This window comes from Cynocephalus volans, chromosome 7, assembly GCF_027409185.1.
Source record: "Cynocephalus volans isolate mCynVol1 chromosome 7, mCynVol1.pri, whole genome shotgun sequence".
Lineage (NCBI taxonomy): Eukaryota > Metazoa > Chordata > Mammalia > Dermoptera > Cynocephalidae > Cynocephalus > Cynocephalus volans.
In genome coordinates, this window is record NC_084466.1 from 106,372,099 (window position 1) to 106,393,046 (window position 20,948).

General features: G+C 39.6%; 1 protein-coding gene across 2 annotated transcripts in view; it reads right to left on the minus strand.

Annotated features, from left to right (window-relative positions):
• The window catches only part of ARID5B (AT-rich interaction domain 5B), a 176,521-nt gene that overhangs the window by 28,810 nt on the left and 126,763 nt on the right, over positions 1 to 20,948 (minus strand). The window contains exons 1-4 of one of the 2 annotated variants that reach the window (XM_063101772.1): positions 13,561 to 13,839; positions 12,070 to 12,182; positions 5,756 to 5,960; positions 3,780 to 3,832 (exon numbers count right to left, since the gene is read on the minus strand). In XM_063101772.1, the coding sequence (XP_062957842.1) occupies positions 3,780 to 3,832; positions 5,756 to 5,960; positions 12,070 to 12,182; positions 13,561 to 13,564 (375 nt within the window). In that variant the 5' untranslated portion in view covers positions 13,565 to 13,839. Of the gene's footprint in view, positions 1 to 3,779; positions 3,833 to 5,755; positions 5,961 to 12,069; positions 12,183 to 13,560; positions 13,840 to 20,948 lie in introns of those variants that run through there. The other variant, XM_063101771.1, reaches the window with a different exon arrangement.

Here is a 20,948-nt window from a genome sequence, read left to right on the forward strand (position 1 = left end):
GTACTAATTGCTACATCTGGTAAGGTTGACATTAGGTATAAGGAACCAACTGAAAGATGCTACTAATGAAAGTAGGTTATGAGATCCTTTTTCCAAATCATCACCTGAAAAATGTAGAAAGCATTCTACGTATACAAGAGATTGCTGGGGATGGAAGACACAAAGAATGGCCACTTTTGAATCTCTTTCCTCCCAGTGATGCTATGGAGGTTGAGACAACTGTGCACAGAATTCTCAGCAAGTCAGAATTTTGAGAACACTGGGAGGACCCCACACAACCCATTTCATCTCCCTGTGCCTTGGTTTTCTCATATGTGAACTGAGGGTATGAGCTGGAGCAGAGCAAGAATCCATTTTTGCACAAAGGCCAATTCAGGAAAAATGAGAACGTTAGAGTGCCACACTTTCCCTCATTCAAAATGAAAATAGCTTCTTGAGTCCCAACTTAGACTACCACTTCACCGAATGGAAAAAACTCTGTGCTGCTCTTGAGCCAAGGAAATGTTAATATTCTAGCATGTTTATATAGTAATAGCATGAAGACAAATTTCTAACCTTTGATACTTGACTTAGACTGGAGCCACAATTTGAAGTTAGGAGCCATGAGGAACAGTAGGCTAAGTGTTAATAACCACTGTTATCGCTGGCTTTGAATATCACCTGGGTAGCTTGAAAGAAAAGGATTCTCTGGTTCTCAGGCCCAGGACGCATTGCAGTTTATATCTCAGGGTGGGGGCCTAGATAACTACTTATTCTGTAAAATTCCCCATTGAATACTGGAGTCCCAGTTTTCAAGTAGCCTTTGGGAGTTGCTGATCTAAAAGACTCTAAGATCTCTTTTGAGCTGTAAATGACTCCAAGACTAACCTCATTTCCGATATCAGATAATCTCCCAGATAAGTGTCCTGTAGTAACTCTGTGATGAAAACTTTAGTCCTCAGACTTTGGATATTATTTGTGAATCTCCTGGACTGATGTCAAAATGGAATCCTCACTGAACATCTCACAGTTTTATTAGTCAAAATACGCCAAGAGAAAAATGTATTCTATACTTAGGAGGTTTGAAATTTGAATGTAGAATGGTAGTGGCAAACTTAATTGCCTATAGGGCCAATAGGTAGCATGGAGCATTTAAAAAAAAAAAGAAAGAAAAAAGAATGAGAAGGGGGCGGTGGAAGGAAGGAAGGAAGGAAGGAAGAAAAGGGAGAGAGAAATTTCATTAAAAATACTGTAACAAGATGGAGGCAGGTGCCAATCTGGTCTTCCACATTCCCCCATGCCAGTGAAGATCAGAATGTGCCCCCCACAAAATATGCCACCTTGGCAAAAGGATTCTTTTGAGCTGAAGGCAACTGAGAACCAGCATATGCAGGAAGGGTTCTCTGCCCTCCCCTTATCTGCCTTATCTGCCTAAAAGCAGGGCACAAATTTCCCTTTGTGAAGGTACCACCCACAGTACCAGAAAGAAAAGAAGGATTCATTACAGGAGATGAAATGACAACCTTCTTTGGCCCCCCACCACCTACTAAATAACTCTGGGGCCTAGCATCTGGGGGCCTTCCTCACTTGGCTCCATTTTTTCTCCATCTTTCTCTCTGAAGACTCCCCCTTCATGGTCACTTGGCCCAGCCACTTCCTAGTCACTCTATTTTAAGTTACTCAAACTCTCTATGCCCAACTAGTGTTCTACTTCCACATTTCCCTCCCATTTGATTCATCCTCTTTTTCTGAAAAGCCATGATCATTCATATCTAAATTCCATCCATCCCCCAAAATTCTGCTCCAATGGCATCAAAGCCCTCATCTCTACATGCAGAAGTAATTTACCTGTTCAGGGCACTGGTCTTTTTCCATCATGTTGCATAATTATAATTACTGCCTTTCCTGAAAGTGATAAGCATCTTAAGAACTGGAACCACCAGCCCACATATTTTTGCATCTCCTACCATATCTACACTATGCTTTGTACACATAAGGTATTCAGTAAATATGTGGTCAGGTGATTTGCTGACTGTGTGGTCATTCACTTATTCAACAAAAGAATAAATACTATTTGTTCAGAGAGTACCGCAAATGCCCTGAAACTTATCAGGAATTTCTTCTGTACAGTCTACACCAACTTGCTATTGAATGTGGGGGAAAAAAAAAAAATCTTTGTGAAGATCCAGAAGATACAAAAGCAGGAAGAACTGATTCTGTGAAATCTGCTGGCACTCTGTCAGTGAATAACAAAAAGTTCCTGAGCTTAAAAAGGCATTTCATGTTTTGCAATATCACGTAACTATCTGTAGTCACAGTTCATAAAAATGTGTACTCCTATTCTGAACATTAAAAGTTAGACTTAGAAGTCTAGGCTATGGGGTTGACTGCTAAATTTATGAGTCTAATCCTGTAAGTCATCATCTTTTTCACATGGATTTTCAAAAGCTATAATTAGCTCAAGATTCTGCAAAACCATGAGCTACTGCAAAGAGGAGTCCATGTCCTAGTCCTATCAACAGACTCGACCAAGTGAAAAATTACCGTATTTATTTTTGCATTACGTATTTGATAAAAATAAATATTTCCAGTAATTTCATGTCTATGAAATGCACATTTTATATGTAGTTCCTGTATTATATTTCTTTATAAGCACATATTTTATATATACCCCACCTATTAAATAAACATTTTACATGCACATATACTCACATCAAAGAATTTTTAGTCAAGATTCATAGAAGATATTTCTACAGTAAATATTAGATTATCTGAATCCCATAAGGTTTGCCATCTTTTTCCATCCCAAGCTCCTGACATCAAATCATTATATTAGTTTGTGAAACAATATGCTTTATCTAGCAAGAAACACTGTTTATTATGTTTGGGCTGAAATGAATTTCATTTTCCTGACTTTGTGTCTCTCACTGTCGTTTTATTACAGTACAGAGATATCCCAGATTACTTCTTAAGGAAAGAAAAATAATTTCTTATTCTATTGCATAAGAAACTGCACAACTTAATCTGATCATTGTGTGGAGGAGAAAATATTTCCAATGACGACATCTTCCTATGTCGATTGATTTTATTACAGATGTCATCTCTGTGTGCTATATTAATGCAGCTCTTTCTTCTTATTTCAAGATTTTAATCTTAGTTTGTTGCTCTAACATTTTATTGGTTCAAAAGGCATGCTGTAAAAATCCGTGGCCATCAAATTTTCCTGTGGGCTAAAAATAACCCATTCCCGTCAGTTAGAATTAGCTGATAAAAAGTGTCAGAGCCTGTTCTGAATAAGTTTGATAACTTCCTGTTTATACAGCACTGACCCTTGTCTAATAGAGCTTCTTTGCCCTAGAACGAGAGGAGATTCTGCAGCATTCTATTCCTTAATGGCCAATACTGATTACTTTTGAAAGCCTTTAATACATTTCCCATATTAGACATGAACAGATGTCAGGTATGTTGCCAAGGGAAATTTCTTTTATGCAATCTTGGCTTGTTGTACAATAATAGCCCTTTCTCAACATGGGAAAAAATTACAGACCCAACTAATTTCCCTGACAGGGGAGAGTTACATATGTTTTCCACTTGTAGTTTTTACGACAAGTTTACAATTTTGCCAAACCTGGAACTAATTGGGACTGTTTCCAAAAGCAGCCCAATAAACCCCCAAAAGTGTATAGCCATTTGGAGAGGCAGTCAATGATGGTTTGCTTTCGCATTTTCTCCATTTTGGTCAAAGAGAAGGGGAAGGTTAGATTGCAAAATTATTTCATTTAAGTTGCTTAAACACTTACTGTTTCATATCCTCCCAGTTTTTGAGCAGCTTGAAACATAGTCCAAAGGTTAACTGTTAGAGGGACAATAAGTATTTAGATAAGCATTGCATTAACATATTTCCAAGAAATGTCAATTAAAACATATTGTTTTTGTTTTTTTTCCAATGAGAAAGAGAAAAAAAAAAAGAAAGAAATACTAACATACCCTAGAGAGCTAAGTTCTTAAGAAATGATTTGCCAAAGGGCATTCAACAACAGTATCTATTATTACCACTTAAAATATTTCTTAAGAAACAGTCACACAACTACAGAAGTGGTTCTACTTATAGGAAAAGGACAACACAATTTTAGTTCTGTTGCCATCAGCAAAGCAAAAGAAGCTAAATTAGAGTGTCCTTGGGGGGAAAAAATGGGAGATTTCAAAATTGGAGTTGTTCTTATTCAACCCTTAAAAAGAAGCCATAAACAGTAATATACAAAGCTTCCCTCAGATGAGAACTCTTCATAATCAATAAATAACGGCCACTTTAATATATGATCATCTTATTAATAGAGTGTGTGATGGCAGCACTATATTAAAGGCTCATACTATATTTCACTAACATATGGTACCTTGCAGTGAGTAGAAAATATCTCACATGTGAGGCAGCAGTGATACCATAGACCAAAGGGAAGGAAGACATTTGTTCAGAGGAACTGAGTCATGAGCCAGTTAGTCCCCTAACTTGCCTGTGTGATTTTGCAAACATTTTTTTTCAAGCAGATTTCTCTTTGCAGGGTTTGTATATGTTTATGCTGTGAGACGACTATGCTAAATTGCTAGCAATCCTGTTCATTTGCACCAAATACCATGGAATAGGACTGCTATGGATTTGATTCTTTTACAGGAGGGGAAAATTGAACTTCAAGTAATTCCTTGATAAGAGCAATGAATAAAATGAAAGTTTAAAAAAACAGGCTCTTTGACAGAACATGTTCTCAAAGCCTCATTGAACTTTGCACTGTTTCAAAGCTATCAAGAGCCCTGCCTTGGCCTTGATTTAATCTGAGCCAATGCATAATGCAACAAAGCTGTTCATAGTACATTAATTTTACTTCTATTTCAAGCAACCAGTTTTCAGACAAACATTGTAATCATTCGTAGTTATATAAGTTTATAATGGCTGCAAGTGTTCTCTTGCAATCAGTGCCAATTGCTATTAGGTATGTAAATTGTTATGTAAAACATACAGGTTTGACATTCTTCATCAAAATGACACATGGTTTTAATCTGGGAAGATACATTTGGAGAAAATACTATTTCAAGCCAGGGGCTCATTGCTCTGTGCACCACCAAGTCTAGACAGAGGCAAAATATATATTCAGTTGCGAAATCAGGGCAGGATCTGGATTTCTTCTCTTTTTATATGGAATTCTGCTCAGCTATGAGTTCCTTGCTCTACTTACGTTTACACTTAAACGTACATGTTAAAGTAAATCAAAATTGGGCCCTCTATACAAATCTGTGTATTTCCTGTCTCCTCTGAAGTCAGATTTTTGTTATCTTTTAACAAATTTGGGGCTTAGAAAATGTGTTTTCTCTTCGTAGTTGTTTTGCCCATCTTTAAATGTCTTCCTTTTAAAAGCTGTCTTTCCACAGGCAACATCTGTGCCTGATAAAGCTACGTCATATTATTATCTCACAAGAAAGGCGTTACAGACACTCAGGATTGACAAAACAGAAAATGAGAAACTTTCAACATGTCTATTTCCAGTCATAATCAGTGGATTCAAGCCTATAAATATCTCACTGCAACTGTCCCAGAAGGGAACAATGTAACGGAAAGAGGCAGGAAAAAAATTCTTGGCTTGGAAGATTTGTAGATTTAGTATAAACACACAGCACCATCCCCAGATTAGGATTGCAACATAATCCTGAGTCAAAAACATTTTTTTTCCAATTCAAAGAATCTGAACAGTTTTGATATTTCAAAAATGAAAACAAGTATACTTACTCTGTTTAAAACCTAAATAGGGTATTCGTTCGATCGGCGTTTTCCTTTCTTTCATGTATTTATAAAGTGCCACCAAGAAGGCCTGTTCGTCTGCCCTGCATTCTTCACCAATGGCAAGCTTTGGTTTTTCTTCATTTGAGACTTTTTTATAGTTATTATGGTTATTCTTCGGCTTGGTCAAGGCTGACCTGGCCTCACATTTCACCTGTAAAAGTGAAAATACGTATATCAGATCAGGCACAGCTCTGAAATGCTTACAAAGATATGGCTATAGTGACGCTTTTCACTGAGTGGTAAGGGTGAACTTGTAAATTATCCCTGCTTTTAACTGCATTTTTAGAGGCATCACTGAATATAAATGGTCTTAGACCAGAGGATGGTGAATTTCTATAAAGGGCCATATAGTAAACATTGCAGGCTTCGGGGCCATACAGTGTCTGTTCCAACGACTCAGCTCTAGCATGGCAGCAGTCAGAGGCAATATGGGAACGAGGGGTGTGGCTGTGTTCCAATAACATTTGATTCACAGAAACAGGCAGCCAGCCGGCCATAGTTTGCCAAACTATGCCAGCTTCTCTTAGACTCTTTACAAATATGTTGATGTGAAAGCAGAAACAGTGTTTACATCTGGTAGGAATAGTCTTCTGCCTGTTTATACATTTTATTTTCCTAAGGGACACCATCAGTTAATGTCCTTGAATAAACCCTCCCTTCTTAATAAACAGTCTCATCTTTAATACTTTGTATCAAAATAAAAGGCATGTTTATTTCTTTATAGTAAAGTTATCTTATGGCTATTCTCTCCACCAACCTGGAAAAACATGTCAATGCTAGCAGATGCTGGCATCAGGAATACCAGTAAGGTGTCACCCGAGGGTGATGGCCGGATACACCCTTAGTAGGGAACAAAGGACCCCACACTCTCATGAGGGCTTCTCGCTTTTCAGTCCACTCTGAGAATATAACATGACATGTTAACTAGCCACAAAAAGAAAAAAAAAAAAGAGTAGAGGTCAGCTAAAAAACCCAAGAAAAGTAAGTGAAAAGCTCCATAATTAAAAAATAAATGGTGGTGAATGCTCCACATGTTCTTTCCACCCTCGAGGCAGATATGGAGCTTGGGTATTGAGCGGCTAACCTACTGTTTCCTCCTCCCCGCCATGTTCTACAAGAGGCCTTTGATGATTGTTAAATATAACGCTAAGTTGCTGAGCTATTTTAATTGTAAGAGGGTGAAGTACAAAGGGTCAGACTCTGAGTTCAAGTGCACCCATGGGGAATGTGTACATTCCAATGCTCTTTACATCTCCATATCTAAAATCAGGAGAGAAAGGGCAAGTGCTGGGGAAGTGTTATGAATAAAAATGTCTCACATAGTCTACAATGTTCAACATTTCGGATGTTTGAGCCCCATTTCTTTCCCTGCAGATCCTCCTTCCTAAGCACCAGGAATATAAAAGACTATGCTTATTTATTAAAAGGAAGCGTATCCTCTTGCAAGGGTTTTCTTTATTGCTTATTCTCGCAAGCAAGCACGCTAGTTGAATACCTCTAGACTGCCCAGGAAAAACAAAACTCTCTGCACATTCATTCAATGAGGACTCTAGATAAGATTTTGATTTTCAAGGGGATGTGGAAATGAGAGTAAAACATTTTTTTCCATGTAGAATTTTTACTTACAAAATTCTCAACCTTTAGTACTTTGTATATTATATTAAGGTAAACATGCTGTGAAACTTTATGTTATCATTTTTCACTGCCAAGTTTTTTAGGTTGTTGAGTCTAAAGTTCTGATGAAATTTATAATTTAATGGATTTTTGAAATCATCAAATCATTCTCGTTTTAATTTGTATTGCTTCCCAGCCTTTTCTGAGTGTTTACTAAGTAGCCAGTCGCAATTCTAAGCACTGTTTAGGTATCATCTCATTTCATGTTCACAACCCTAATGAGGTGGTTATTATTCTCATATTACAGATGAGGAAACTGAAGTACAGAGAAGATGAGGAACATGGACCAGATCACAGGATCATGTACAAGTCAGCAAGTGGGAAGTCTGGGATTTGAACACAGGTAGCCTCATTCTCGGGCTTGTGGTTGTAAACACTACTGACACTCAGTAAAAATACTGAATCGGCAGTCAAAACAAAATCCCAGTTAAAGAAGCATTTCTGATTACCAGGCATTACAAAACCTACCTCTTAGAAATGTGATTTATCAAATGAGAAGTAAAAGATAAAATTAGGTGGTTTCCAAGTATAAAAGAGCTCCATTACTTCTGTTTTATGTTTGAGCAAAGGGAAGAAAACCAGTATCAACTGAGCACCTACAGTGAGCCAGATACAAGGCAGCTGGGCTTCATGCATTCGACCTAAAGTCCATAAGAATGGTAAAAGGGAGATATTAAGCCCATTTTACGGTCGAGAGAACTGAAGCTCAGTGAGGTCATGTCTTGTCATTAATGGCCAGTGAGGGCCAGACCTCTGGGCTGAGAACTCAGGTCTGCCTCACTCCAAACCCCAATCTTGTACAAAAAGAAGCAGATCTAAAGTTTGTGTATAAAACAGATTGAGTCTTAAGTTTGCCATGACAATGGGCTAATTACTTATATTATTAGGTCAGAAGAAGCACTGTTAAGGGAGTATGAGGTTCACTTCTCAGTGTCTAGACAGCTGCTTAACCCTCTGCTTCACCGGTAGAAATGCCCAGAAACAGAAGGAAAGCACATAGGGGGTGAACAAACCAGGTCCAGAGTAATTCAGACTCCCTGCCTCACAGCAAAGGCTCCAAGTGAAGCTGGGCTGCCACCTCCCAAACTCCACCTTGAATCTCAGTGGGCTTCCGGCATGTTGGTCCTGGGGAGGCCAGGTACTCGGGAAGACGTGAACCAGTGTACCGTGGCTTCCTTTCTTGGACTAGGCTTGATACATTTTTTTTCAGTCAACATAAATGAGCTTTTTAGAGTATTATTCTGTTTCTGGGTAGGACCAAGTCAAGTTCCTTCCTACATTTTTTCACATTACCCAAAACATTCTCAGCATTTCAGTCTACTCAGTTATTACAGTGCAGGTGTTAATGGAAACAGGAGTGAGTCTTGATATTGACCTTGAGAAAGCCCAACCTTTTGATGGTGACAGTTAATTACTAGACCTGTTTCTTCCCAGCCTGAAGAGCATACACCTGTTGAGTTTACTAAGAGCTTTGGGGTTTCCAAAATGATTGAGGAAGTGCTAATTAAAGAATCAACATTTAACGTTTTCAGTGAACCGCCACCTATTTGATATTAACCACATCCTTCCACGAGACTGAGTTATAACTAATCCAGCCTTCAACTGGGGCAGCAAGATGTGCTGAACCAGCAATAAAGACAACTACAGTGCTGATCTTGGTTGGGTCACTAACTTGCTGTGTGACCGTCAGTTTTATCCTCAGTAAAGCAAGAAGGATAATCCCTGGGGGTAGTTCTGAGAATCAAATGAGATGAGAAATATTGAAAATAATGAAAGTACTACATTTGTGAAATAATGAAAGTATGTTTGCAATTTACATGAAAGAATATATTACACACCATGGTTTCCTTTTTCACGTTCCTTTTAGAATGTAAACCACCTGTTATACACATCTGGCCTCTGGAAAATGCTTATAGGATATGAGAAATCATTTGCCTTCTACCAATCTAGGCCTTTCATTAGACACCTAGGCCAAGAGATTTCTCTAGCATAGATCACCCCAGTATTGATCACCCTATGAACAAGCCTGGACCCCAGAGTAGCTACTTTAAGATGATCCAGGGAAATGGCAGTATTTGGGTTGGACACATTCACAATGTCTTCGGAGAACTGGTAGTTTCCTCCCACATGACTTTTGCTGCCTTTGGGAAGCCATGAAATTTTCCCTCCCTTGGAAAACAGGGTCTGGCAAAGCTGGTTTTCATGTTCTCATCGAGAGACTGCAACCCTTTGGTGGTGACGGTCAGTTGCTTGACTTATTTTCCCAGTCATGAACACAACAAACCCAGTGAGTCCCACTCTAAGAGCTTTACTGTGAAGAGCTGCAGGAAGCTGATACTTATCCATAGTTAGAAATGGTCTGTTTAATGTCCTTTCAAAAAAAAACAGTCACACGGTCTTGGTCATAAGACCAAACAGCTCACTGTCACCTAAAATGTTCCTTTCAGTTGAGCAAATGATCAGATGGTCACAGGCTTATAATCTCTACTGTAGTGTTTCATGGGAAAAGACCATGACACAAATTACTTTTTAATGGCTGTCCTGGTTCCAGATCTGACTTGTTTATTTTATATCTGTCTGTTCGTACCAACAGACAAGCTTGTCTTATTTCCTACCTACCAATCTTTCTTTTCTAGTTGAAGTGGTCTTTCCAGACCTGTTGCATAGAGCCAACGCAGGACTGCAATCCAAGACTCCAAAAAGAGCGGAGCCATTAGACCAGTCCCCAGGACCTGACCACAGCATGACATCCATCACTGAACACCAACAGTAGAAGGATGATCTGTCTTCTTGCAAAGATTCTGAATGTACACACTGGTGGGAGGTGGCATTAAGGAGTCGCTTCAAAAACCCAGACTTGACTTCTATCCCTCTAAGGAGGATAAGTCAGAGAACATCAAACACAGCCTATCTACAGAGCAGGCTCCTGTTCTCAATTGTGTTTGCCTGAGTGTGAGTCCTGAGCTGCCTTCCATGGAGAGAAGCATTGGAGGTACTGTTCTTTCAGATCAATTGCATGAGTTTTGCAAAATTCCCAGAGGCATACCTTGGTAGCGACTCCAAATGACATGGGAAGGAGCTTCATCCTGCTGGGCTCAGGTACAGAATATGCTGGAGTAAACACATGATGTCACCCTAGAGGTATGGGCTGGGTGCCAACCACAGGCATAGGCAGTGTAACCTCTGCTGAATGCTACAGTCCTAAAACCTTCTCACTCCATTCTACAGTGTCTTGTAAGAACTTGCAAACTACATCACAGGGAATGAATTCTTCCTGCTGACATCCTTCAAGACCATGGAAACCAAAGCCCTAGGTAGGTAGTTCTGGAGCTGAGATGTGTGACTTATAAGAAAATGTCATCCATGGTATCCTTGTGGATTCACTCACGGAAAGTTAAATGAGCAGGGAACAAATAACTTAAGGAAAGGATAGATTTGTTTTTAGCCAGAAAATGGGAAAGACCAATTTCTACTGGTTGATCTCTTTTCAACCCTTTGGAATCTTGGAAGCATGAAGAAATCCTAATCAAAAAGTCCTCAAAACTTCTGATGAAACAATTACACTTGAAATAAGATTTATAAAATGTGAATGCCTAGGATTTACTTCATTACACTGGGAGGGGGCTGAGTACATGGAAGACAAGTAGTAGACTGTCAACACAGAACTGATTTTTTTTTTCTACATCAGAATCTTCCAAATTCACCACTAATCACAATGCTCCCATTTTCAAAAGTTTCATTCTTAGATAGGGAAATGTGGTGTCAGTTGAAATCTGGACTTCAATTTAGGTCCTAAAGGGACTATTGCTGTCTTTTACACAGAAACAACACCTACATGCAAACACCCAGGAAACGGGACCATGGAAATCTGACCCAAGCCCACTAAAGTCAAAAAGTCTAAAAATATGAAGTGACACTTCACCCTTTATGGTGCTAAATACTTCAGGCATACACTTTCAAGATTCCAAAGAATGCTTGGGCAAAATGGGCCTGAAAAGTGGTCTAGAATTTGGACTTTCACTCTGCATTAACAGCGACCTTTAAAAACACATAAATGTATATGTGGGTATATGTATACATGTAAGTATTTTGCCATGTATCTTTAATTTTACTCTAATGTAAATTAGAGGTGACTTTGAAAAATACACAACTAAAAAAGATTAATTCTAGCCATTTCTAATTTCATCCTCTGTTAATCTCTGAAACATATTTAGATGAATGCATTCAGAAATAGGATGGTTCAGCTGATCTATTTTTGATACGAGCAGAGTAAACTATGTCATTGTGTCACTTACTATGAAATCAGCCTCAGTGACGTGGGCGCTTAATCATCTGTACTTTACCCAACAGGCCAAACTGGGAGGTGGGAAGGCTTTCTGTTGACTAATCAAAATGCCTACCTCCCCCACTTCCAGCCACGGGGTAAGAGGTGGTGGCGGGAACAGAGACAGCACAGAGCTTCAAAAGCTCTGAATACCGAAGTCAGATTCTGAATTGAAAACTGACGAGACACAAGAGCAGAGAGAAAGAAAAAGGGAAAATAAAAAGATGCAGCGAAATGAACACCATGGAGTGAATGACCGTACCTTGGCAACGGCTTTGCCATCGGAATTATTGTTGGAATCCTTAACACCACTGAATGAATCTCTTCTTTGTGGGTATGGTTTCTTTTTGCGTGGTCTGCCTTTAAGATTTGGCGCTGGAAACAAATGGAGAACAATTGGTATACATTTTCATTTGCATGGGTTTCCTTATTAAAGACTGAGAATCTCACTACAGTGGTTCCCTCTAATTGTTCAGTGAAATGTACATATCTGTGGCAGCCAACCTCATTATATGCTTCTGTCTCTGAAGGGTTGCTTGTTGGTAGACTATATACTTCTCTTACGTGTTTCCCAAAGCGAATCTATCACACTTTAACATGTCTAATTAATAGAAATAAAATGAAGTCCTTAGCTCTAAAGGGCTAAGACATGATGATAAATAAAATGCCTTTCCCCATTGTTAGAAAAGAAGTATTTGGGCTGAAAGACAACCCTGAACTTCAAGATCGTTCGTTGGTTTTTGTTTTGTATCTTGTTTTCAGAAACTTAAGTGATATGCCAGCCCATCACGGTATCATAGTAGTATAACGTTTGAAAACATCTCTCTTCAAAAGCATTTGGAGACATGAACATCTTCTCAAATTATCATACCGATAGGTAGAGAGATAGCTATAGAAAGGCATTCACAATAACAAGCTGGAAAATATTATCAGAAGTATTTACTAATAATATTGTGACCAGCATGTTTCAAATCTCAACAAATCTAGCAGATACATTCAAATCAGCATGCTCTCTTTTCCTTTTCAATATATTTTTACGAAGATCTTGAGGTTTATTTAAAATAAATTCCAAAGATTACCCTGGGGTTAGCCTGATTCCGTCGGGTTACACTTTTTAAAAGCCATAGACAAGATACAAATCAAAGTTCTATTTCTTCCTTGATGTTGAGCCTGGTTCCTTTTAAGATCTCTACAGACAGCAGGGAGGAAAGGCTGCTGTTTATTGAGTGCTACGACTCTGTCCGGCATCAGCTTTCACATTTAACTTCATCAGTCACCCAAGTAAAGCAAAATTAAAACCAACCAACTAACCAACTAGCTCTTGAACAATCCCAAACTAATGAATTATACCCAAACAATTTCTTTCAGACCTTTTCACAGTACCCACACTTTTTATTACTTTAAGTGATGATTATGACAAGGTCAAACCTGAACAACACAAACCCTCTTAATTGTTGTTAATCTCACTTATGTCAGCGGTTTTAGGACATTCTACATTGTACTCATCTGCAAACAATTAATCCTACTAATTTGATTTTCTTATACAACAGTTTTGCTCTTGTGCTCAGTAATGCCGTGCTGCTTTTACAGAGAGGCAAAACTTTAAAAAGTGGCTTTGGGGCTTTCCCGAACCCCGCTCACCTCTCACTCCCCACAATGTTGGTCTGAAAGTCCACCCCAGAAAGCCAGCCTGGAATTATCCAAGGTAAACAAGCTCCCAAACAAAATCAAGCAAAGAGAAAGTAGCGATTACCCATTCCAGTCGACAAACATCTGCCTGATTGATGTCTGTGCTCATGAACGCTACGGCATGTGACTGCTCCCCGGCCACCTCCCTGGAAGTCTGCAGTCGCTGTGGATGTCAGCTTCCCTCTGAATGCGAGCTGCTGCGACGCTGGGCGCTCTGCTTACAACTCCCCTCCCCCGGCAGCTCCATTACTCATGTAAACACACAGCAGTGACTAGCACCGAGCGTGTGGGATGAGTTCTGAGGACTTTGCTGGAGTTGCCAGACTGGCAGGGAGGGCTCTGCTCCCTCCACCTCCCTGCGCAGGGCTGGTGATTTCATCGGCCTGTTTTTTTGCATCCTGACCTCTCACTCCCCGTCACAGCCCGATGCCACGTTCCATGAATCTGACACGGTCCACAGCCTGGAGCCAGGGCGGGGACAATTTTGTTTAGAAGACTTTGTGTAGCACAGAAGTGTTTCCACAACTGACCCAAGTGCTAAGACTTTAATGACCGTGAGGGAAGGGTGTTCTTTCATGTCCTTTATCAAAATAATAGCTGAGCAGGAAGCTGACAGAAACAAACAGAACTTGGGGTAGCAGGTCTGAGGCATTTCATTAAAAGAAACCAAACAACATCGCCTCTGTTCTAAGACTTGTTACTGTGATCGTCCCTTCCAGCATTTTGGCGAAAAGCACTTAAACCTAAAAGGCATTTATTTCCAGAAAAGCTTTCAAATCCCAAAGGCCTCTTCAATAGAGAGGACTTGCATTGAACATGCTGTTTTAAATAACGGCAAAGGTTCCAGAAACCGGCAAGGAGTCATCCCCGAGCCCCGTCTTATTTTCTCCATTCTTTCAGCTGTTTTTGGAACCTAGGGAAGTACAGGCCCTTCCCCAGCAGATTCTGAGAATCACAAATTTTGAACAGACTAGCACCTAATATTCTGGTCACAAAACTTAAACTCTAAATGGGATTTAATCAAGAGAAAAAAATCTTTTGTTCTTAATAAGACATGTACATGGATATTTCAGGTATGGTTAAGTAAATCCCAACAGTCACTTAGGCTCAAACTCAAATCCTTCCTTTAGTCTCCCTTCTGAATCCCTTTTCTGTCCTTCTCTTATTGGAACATGTCCCTGTATTCCTTGTATGTGAGCTGTTTCTTGGCTTATTATTATAATAGACTGGAGAGTCCTTCAGGGCAGGATCGTGTGGGATTCATCTCTCATCTGCTCCAGCACAACACCCAGGAGGCAGCATTGCAAAACATTAATTTGTTGAGTGAACAAGTGATTATTAGACATAAAGATGCCCACATGTTCCTCCTTCATGTCTTCATGAGCTGGGCTGGCCTGCCAACCTCACCACGTGGTATACTTCTCTCACTGGGCACCTGTAAAACGCCATTCACCTTTACTAGTACACTTGTGCTCTGGGAACATGAATCAGTGACTTACTTGAGTCTGGACTGGGAATTGGGATAGGAAACCTTAAGTCCGGCATCTCAGTAGGGCCATAATCTTGTGCCGCATGCAATGTACAAATGCCCTGAAGAGCACAGCTATCCAAAGTCCCGGGGAGAATGGAGCACGCAGAACTGGGTAGGAGCCCCCATAATACAATGAGGTCTTCTGGATTTATGAGACCCCAGGAGACCCCAGGAAAAGCCTTGGGATGGAGGATCTGGCTTTTGGGGATAGCAAAAATTCTGGTCCCCAGGCTACATTTTTTTTCGCTCTAGGGTCATGAAAACAAATCATCTGGTAGGCTGGTGAGTGAAAACATGCATTAAGTTGTGGTGGTGATGAGGAGTAGGGTGGGACTCTGGACTTTAATTTTTTACATAGCAAACAGTCCCACCTCCTTCCAGCCACCCTCAAGGGACCTAAATCTGCCCTCTCCTTGAAAGCTAAGGGCTATGTACCCTGAGAGACCCAAAATCCTAAAGACTCCAGAATCAGACCAGCTCCAGCGCTTTAGCTGGGGGTGATCTCTACCAATAAAGCTCTCCTGGGAAGCCTGCAGTATGCTTACTGATGGCATACCTGGCTGCAGTCAGTGCGCTATAAAAAACGAACCATGTAAAGCGATAAACGCAGTTACCTTTACATGTAATACACCGTCCAGCCCTGGCCTGGCTCATCATAGAGGTCGGTAAATGCTCTTTGCATGAATGTTTCCATGCATGAATAATAGCAGCTAATACTTAGCACCTTTTCTGTGCCAGTCACTGTTTTCAGTACTTTGCTTACTATAACTCAATTAAAACTCACAACAAGCCAATGAAGAAAGTGTGAGATAATTATCCCCATTTTATAGATCAGGAAACTGAGATAGAAATGAAATTACTGGGCTCAGGTTATACCACGGGTTACTTATAGCAGAAGGATTCCAGGCAGCTGGACTTTATCCAGAGCCCCCGCTTTAGGCAACTTCTCTCTCTCTCTCTCTCTCTCTCTCTCTCTCTCTCTCTCTCTCTCTCTCATACACACACACACTCTTCCTTTGCCTCGTAATGAGGTATTCATATTAACTTGGGCTGGCAGTCTCCAGGGAGCTTTCCTAAATGAAAACACTCTCAAATACTACATAGCATGAGGGTGCAGGCAACAAACAGCATCCTACATACTTGACAGCAAGCAGGATCCCCATTAGTCCTGACTCAGCAGTAGGTGACAGGACTTCCACTAAAGCCACTAAAGCCAATAAAACTTAATCAGAGTGCCATACACATTACCCCCTTACAGTGGGTCTCAGACTCTTCTGCCTAATCAGTGAAAGATCTCTGTGGTTTTAAAAAAAACTCTTTCCTCTCTGACTGCCCATCTGTTCCTCTTACTCAGTGCCAAGAAATTAACAAGTATTCACCTTTGTGAAGTCACTGCTATTTCTATAGGTGTTAATCTCCAGAGAATCAAGCTACCTCCAGTGCTCCAGGCTACTTTGACATCTAAGCCAAGGTTGCTTCTTTTTTTCTCTTTTTAAATCCTTCAAATATTAATGAATTATAGTCTAGTTTCTTGACAATACAGCAAAACAAGTGTTTCACCACCCCCCCAAAGGGTCTAGAAACTCAGAGTTGTAGACATTCATTTTACTTCACTATGGGTTCAGACAAGTTATGTGTCAGGGCAGTGCAGGTGTGGGAAACTTTCATCTCAACCTTAACTCTTGGAATAATAATAATAAAGCAAAGGAAATGTAACCAGTTACTGGCAAAGTAAATTGTTTTTGGCTTAAATGTTCCTGTTTTTTCTACTCTGTTCTTCCTGTCATGACCGTCTCTTTTTTTTTTTATAGCATTTATGCTTTTGGAAATACCACGAAGATAAACTGCTATAAAAGCTGGATTGACTCATCAGTTAACAACTCTTTCTTCCCATTTTGCAGGGAGGATTTTGATGCCAGTGCAGCCACACATTCTCTCGAGAAATTCTTTGTGAGCTTCCACTCAGATAGGGCTTGCTTGTTGGTGGGGACTGGAATCAGGGGAGTGGAAATCCAGGCATAATTTTCCTAAGAGTTTGACCCCTGGGGTCAGTGTCTAGAGGAAGTCGGCAGAGCATTAACTCATTTGATTTGCAAGTTTGTGTGTGTGTGTGTGTGTGTGTTTTAAACAGGAGCCAGAAAACGAAACTCCACTGACTGAAGTATTAGGGGCTGACAAACATTGTTCTATGTATAGTATGCTTTACTGATAATACTTTGCATTTCTGTAATGCCTTTCCTCTGAGGATCTCAATTCTCTGGTACATTTTCTTTACAGACAATAATCTTAAAATACTCTGGCAAGTCTCAGCATGGAACATTGCTCTTTCTGGAAAAAAAAAAAAAAAAAAAAAAAAAAAAAACCTACCCTAATTTAGTTATCATTTACTGTGTCCTATTTTCAATGTTTTCCTTTTGACTATTTAGAAACTTCCTCTTTCACTACAACAAAAATAGGATGAATATTTTTAAAGTTATTAACGTATGAGTAAAAGATTTAGAAACCAAGAATGGCAGAAGGTTTGATCAAAGCCACTCCTAAAATTTATGGGTGTAATAAAAGAAAGGCATTTCACAGATAATCTCTCACAGAATTTCAGTTTTCAAATACTTGGGAAAAAAGAAAAAAGAAAACGACGCTCTCAACCTCATTTTGCTTAACTTAAAGCCAACATTTTTAACTTAAAAATTCACAAATAATTCCCTGAAATTTTTTATTTCAAAGCCAGTTATATTTCATACAGTGCCCACTGGTACTCAGCATCTGTTTAATTGGTTGAATCTTTCTGTGAATTCACAAAACATTGTTCACATGCAGATTGAAGAATATTCAAGTGAATTTTTATTCTATTTTCCCATAAACAATCTTCCACACCCAACAGAAATGTTTCAGGAGCAATTGTATTGTCTGAGATAGGAACACACAGGGACATTGACAAGCACAACTGGATCTTGTGGGACATTCTAACTTAAATGATGAATTTTAAACAATAGACATGGTAAAACAATGCTGCAAAAGTTTTATTATTTCGTAATTGTTCTGGTAAGTCTCTTTTAGGAGTATTTTTTTTTCTCAAATAAAGGCATTAAAAAGATGATCCAAGAGTCATAAGCCCAGACTCCAGAGTCAGGCTTCAATATCCTCATTTTCAAATGTCACCAAGACCACACAGCCCTTAACAACAACAGAAGGATGTGCCCCTGAGGAATCATCATGCTCAGCACACTGGACATCATAGCCCTGTAAAGACCTGGGCTATGAATTTCCAAGTCTGATTTGGCCCAAGCTATGCCCCCACACTGCTTGTTAGTTACCTCTAACTACCATTTAGCATTTCCAATGAACTATTCTCTTACAGAATCAGGTCCTCCTCGTTCTACCTCCTGGAAAGGTGAGTAGTTGTGTTGTTAGAAAGAGGATGAAAAAAAAAAAATGAAGCTGGTTTTTTTTATGAGGTCCACTCACTTTGGCTCTTTATCAAAATCACTGAGATCCCCAAGAGTCACTAATGAGAGTTGAATGTACTACCGCATTTGTCATACCTGGACTGCTCGGGCAGTTTAAGTCCCAAACAGCCGTGGACTTCATTGACTGCTCAACAAACCATGTAAGTAAACACTCTTGTAATCCCTTCCAAAACATGCCCAGTCTTACTCACTCCTGTTTCCTACTTGCGAATGCTGGAGCATTTGTTAATGCCTCTGATCAAAGTTTTAGTAATTTCATAGGCATGTGATTTGCATAGCTATTTCCTGATCCTCCTTCTGTCTCTGCCCTGGAGGTCTTCATTTCTCAGAAACACTTAAAAACACAGATTATTTGACTTCTACCCTTCCCCCGCCCCATAAATGGAACAGGACTCTCTGGCTCATCTATACTGCTAATTGGTTTGAAAGCATGTGACTCCATGTGTTCCTGCCATTAAAAGACAAGCAAACCTCTTTTGTAGTCAGGTTTTTCCGGCAGTAATGGGCAGATTTCTATCTCTGTTCTCCTGTGTCTTGAGGAAGGAGAGAAATTTAAATGACCAAACGTTATCTATATATGTTATTTTAAAATCATGTAGTGGATCCCAAGGTAATACAGCAATGTTCCAGAAGTCTATATAATAAGTTTGTCCACAAAGACACTGGCAAAGAAGAAAGGCGTTATAGATGCTTCTCACTACCACTTGGGGAATAAGCGGGAAATCTGGGTGCTAAATCTAGGTATGGAGTAAAGAGAGATTCTGGGTTTTCAGAAGACTGGCTCTCTAATGGGACATTTCTGGAAACAAGAAAAGAGATGGAAATCCATGCTGGACTTCTCAAACTCTCACCTTCCCTCTGGTCTGTTTTGGTTTCCCACAGTATCCTCCAGTGAAAACCATTCTCAGTGGAGGGTCCCCACCAGGACCTGTAAGGTGATGGAAGTGGTGGCTCACAGCTGTTTTTCAAAAGCTTGTTAATTTGGGGGATGACAGGGTCTTCATACCATAGAACGGATGGGACCATGGCCTCAGTTTTCCTGAGAGTCAGGAGCCTATGGAAAGACTCTTTTGCCTTAGAATTTCAAATATTCCATAAAGAGACATCAGCTGAGGCAGAGTGGTCACCTGAGGACTTAGCTCAGTCCTTAAGGGTACAGTGGCAGTGCTACTTAGGTGCTAATACTGCACACAAAGGGTCTGATTCCCCCACCTCCACTCCACACCCAGCTGCATGGTCTTGCCATGAAGTCACAAACCCAGCAAAACCAAAAGTGGCCTCTAAAAACAGCACAGTGGCTCAAACTTCCACTTTCACAATTACCTGGCAACTCCTTTCTCCTATTCATCTCTCCAGATGCCAGGTAGCCCCAAGCCATTTCCAGGCCCCAGGCTTCACTCTCAATGGAGACCTTGCACACAAGCTATTGCAACTAGAGTAAATGTGTTGTTTCAGCACTATGCTATGTGTTACCTCTTAGGATTTCGAAATAGCTCCTGTTTCAATTTTTTGAAAACTATTCAATAAACACAGATTTAGTCTTTCTTAGTTTGGTACTACATAATAAGAATAGAATATTAACTTAAGATAATTGTCTTTTTTTTTTTTTTTTAAGGCTGTTTAAGGATCCACTCTGGAAATGCTTTTTAAGGACACTTTGATATGCACAATTTCTGAAGGCTGGAAAGCTAGGACCTCTTAAACAGATCTCTCTCTCTCTCTCTCTCTCTCTCTCTGTTACAATCAATAAACCTTCTCGTTCTGGCCTATGATTGATAGGGTCTGTGGTGTTACTATTGAACACGACAGCACAGACGTGAAAGCTATATTTTTGTACTGAGTAGCCTTGCAAGGAACAGTAAATATCGGAATAGTTTTTAAACTCATATGTAAACAGAACATTTTTGTTCAGCCGTTTCTCCAGGTTTGGAAATGAGATATTCCATTTTCAACATTGAGGATAATTGATTTGCTACATCTCTAAAGAAAACATTCCCCACTTGGAATTAAGTAAAATTTTTTAATTTAAAAAATTTTTTTTTATTTTTAGTATATGTGTGTATGTGGATTAATATGGAGATATTTAACTTATTACAGACATAGATGAATGTGTCATGAGAGATATTTTAGTTTTTAAAACACATACACATAAGAAAAATAGGTCATCAAATAATAGCCTCCCAATTTCTTTTAAGAAGATCCAAAAAGGAATTTGTGCTAAAAGGGGATTTTTCACTCTCTTTATGCTTTTCTACCTTTCAGAAAGAATAAAAGTGTCTTATTCAAAAGTAAAAAGATGACTATTTTTGGTTGTCTGATATCCTGAGACATTTTTCTTGGTTTGGGTAAATCCCTCTCACCCTTCGTCCTTTATGAGGTACCAGTACCATCTCTGACAAGTCCCTTAGTGGTCTCTGAGATTCATTTGTTTGTGGAGGTACAGGAGCCATGATA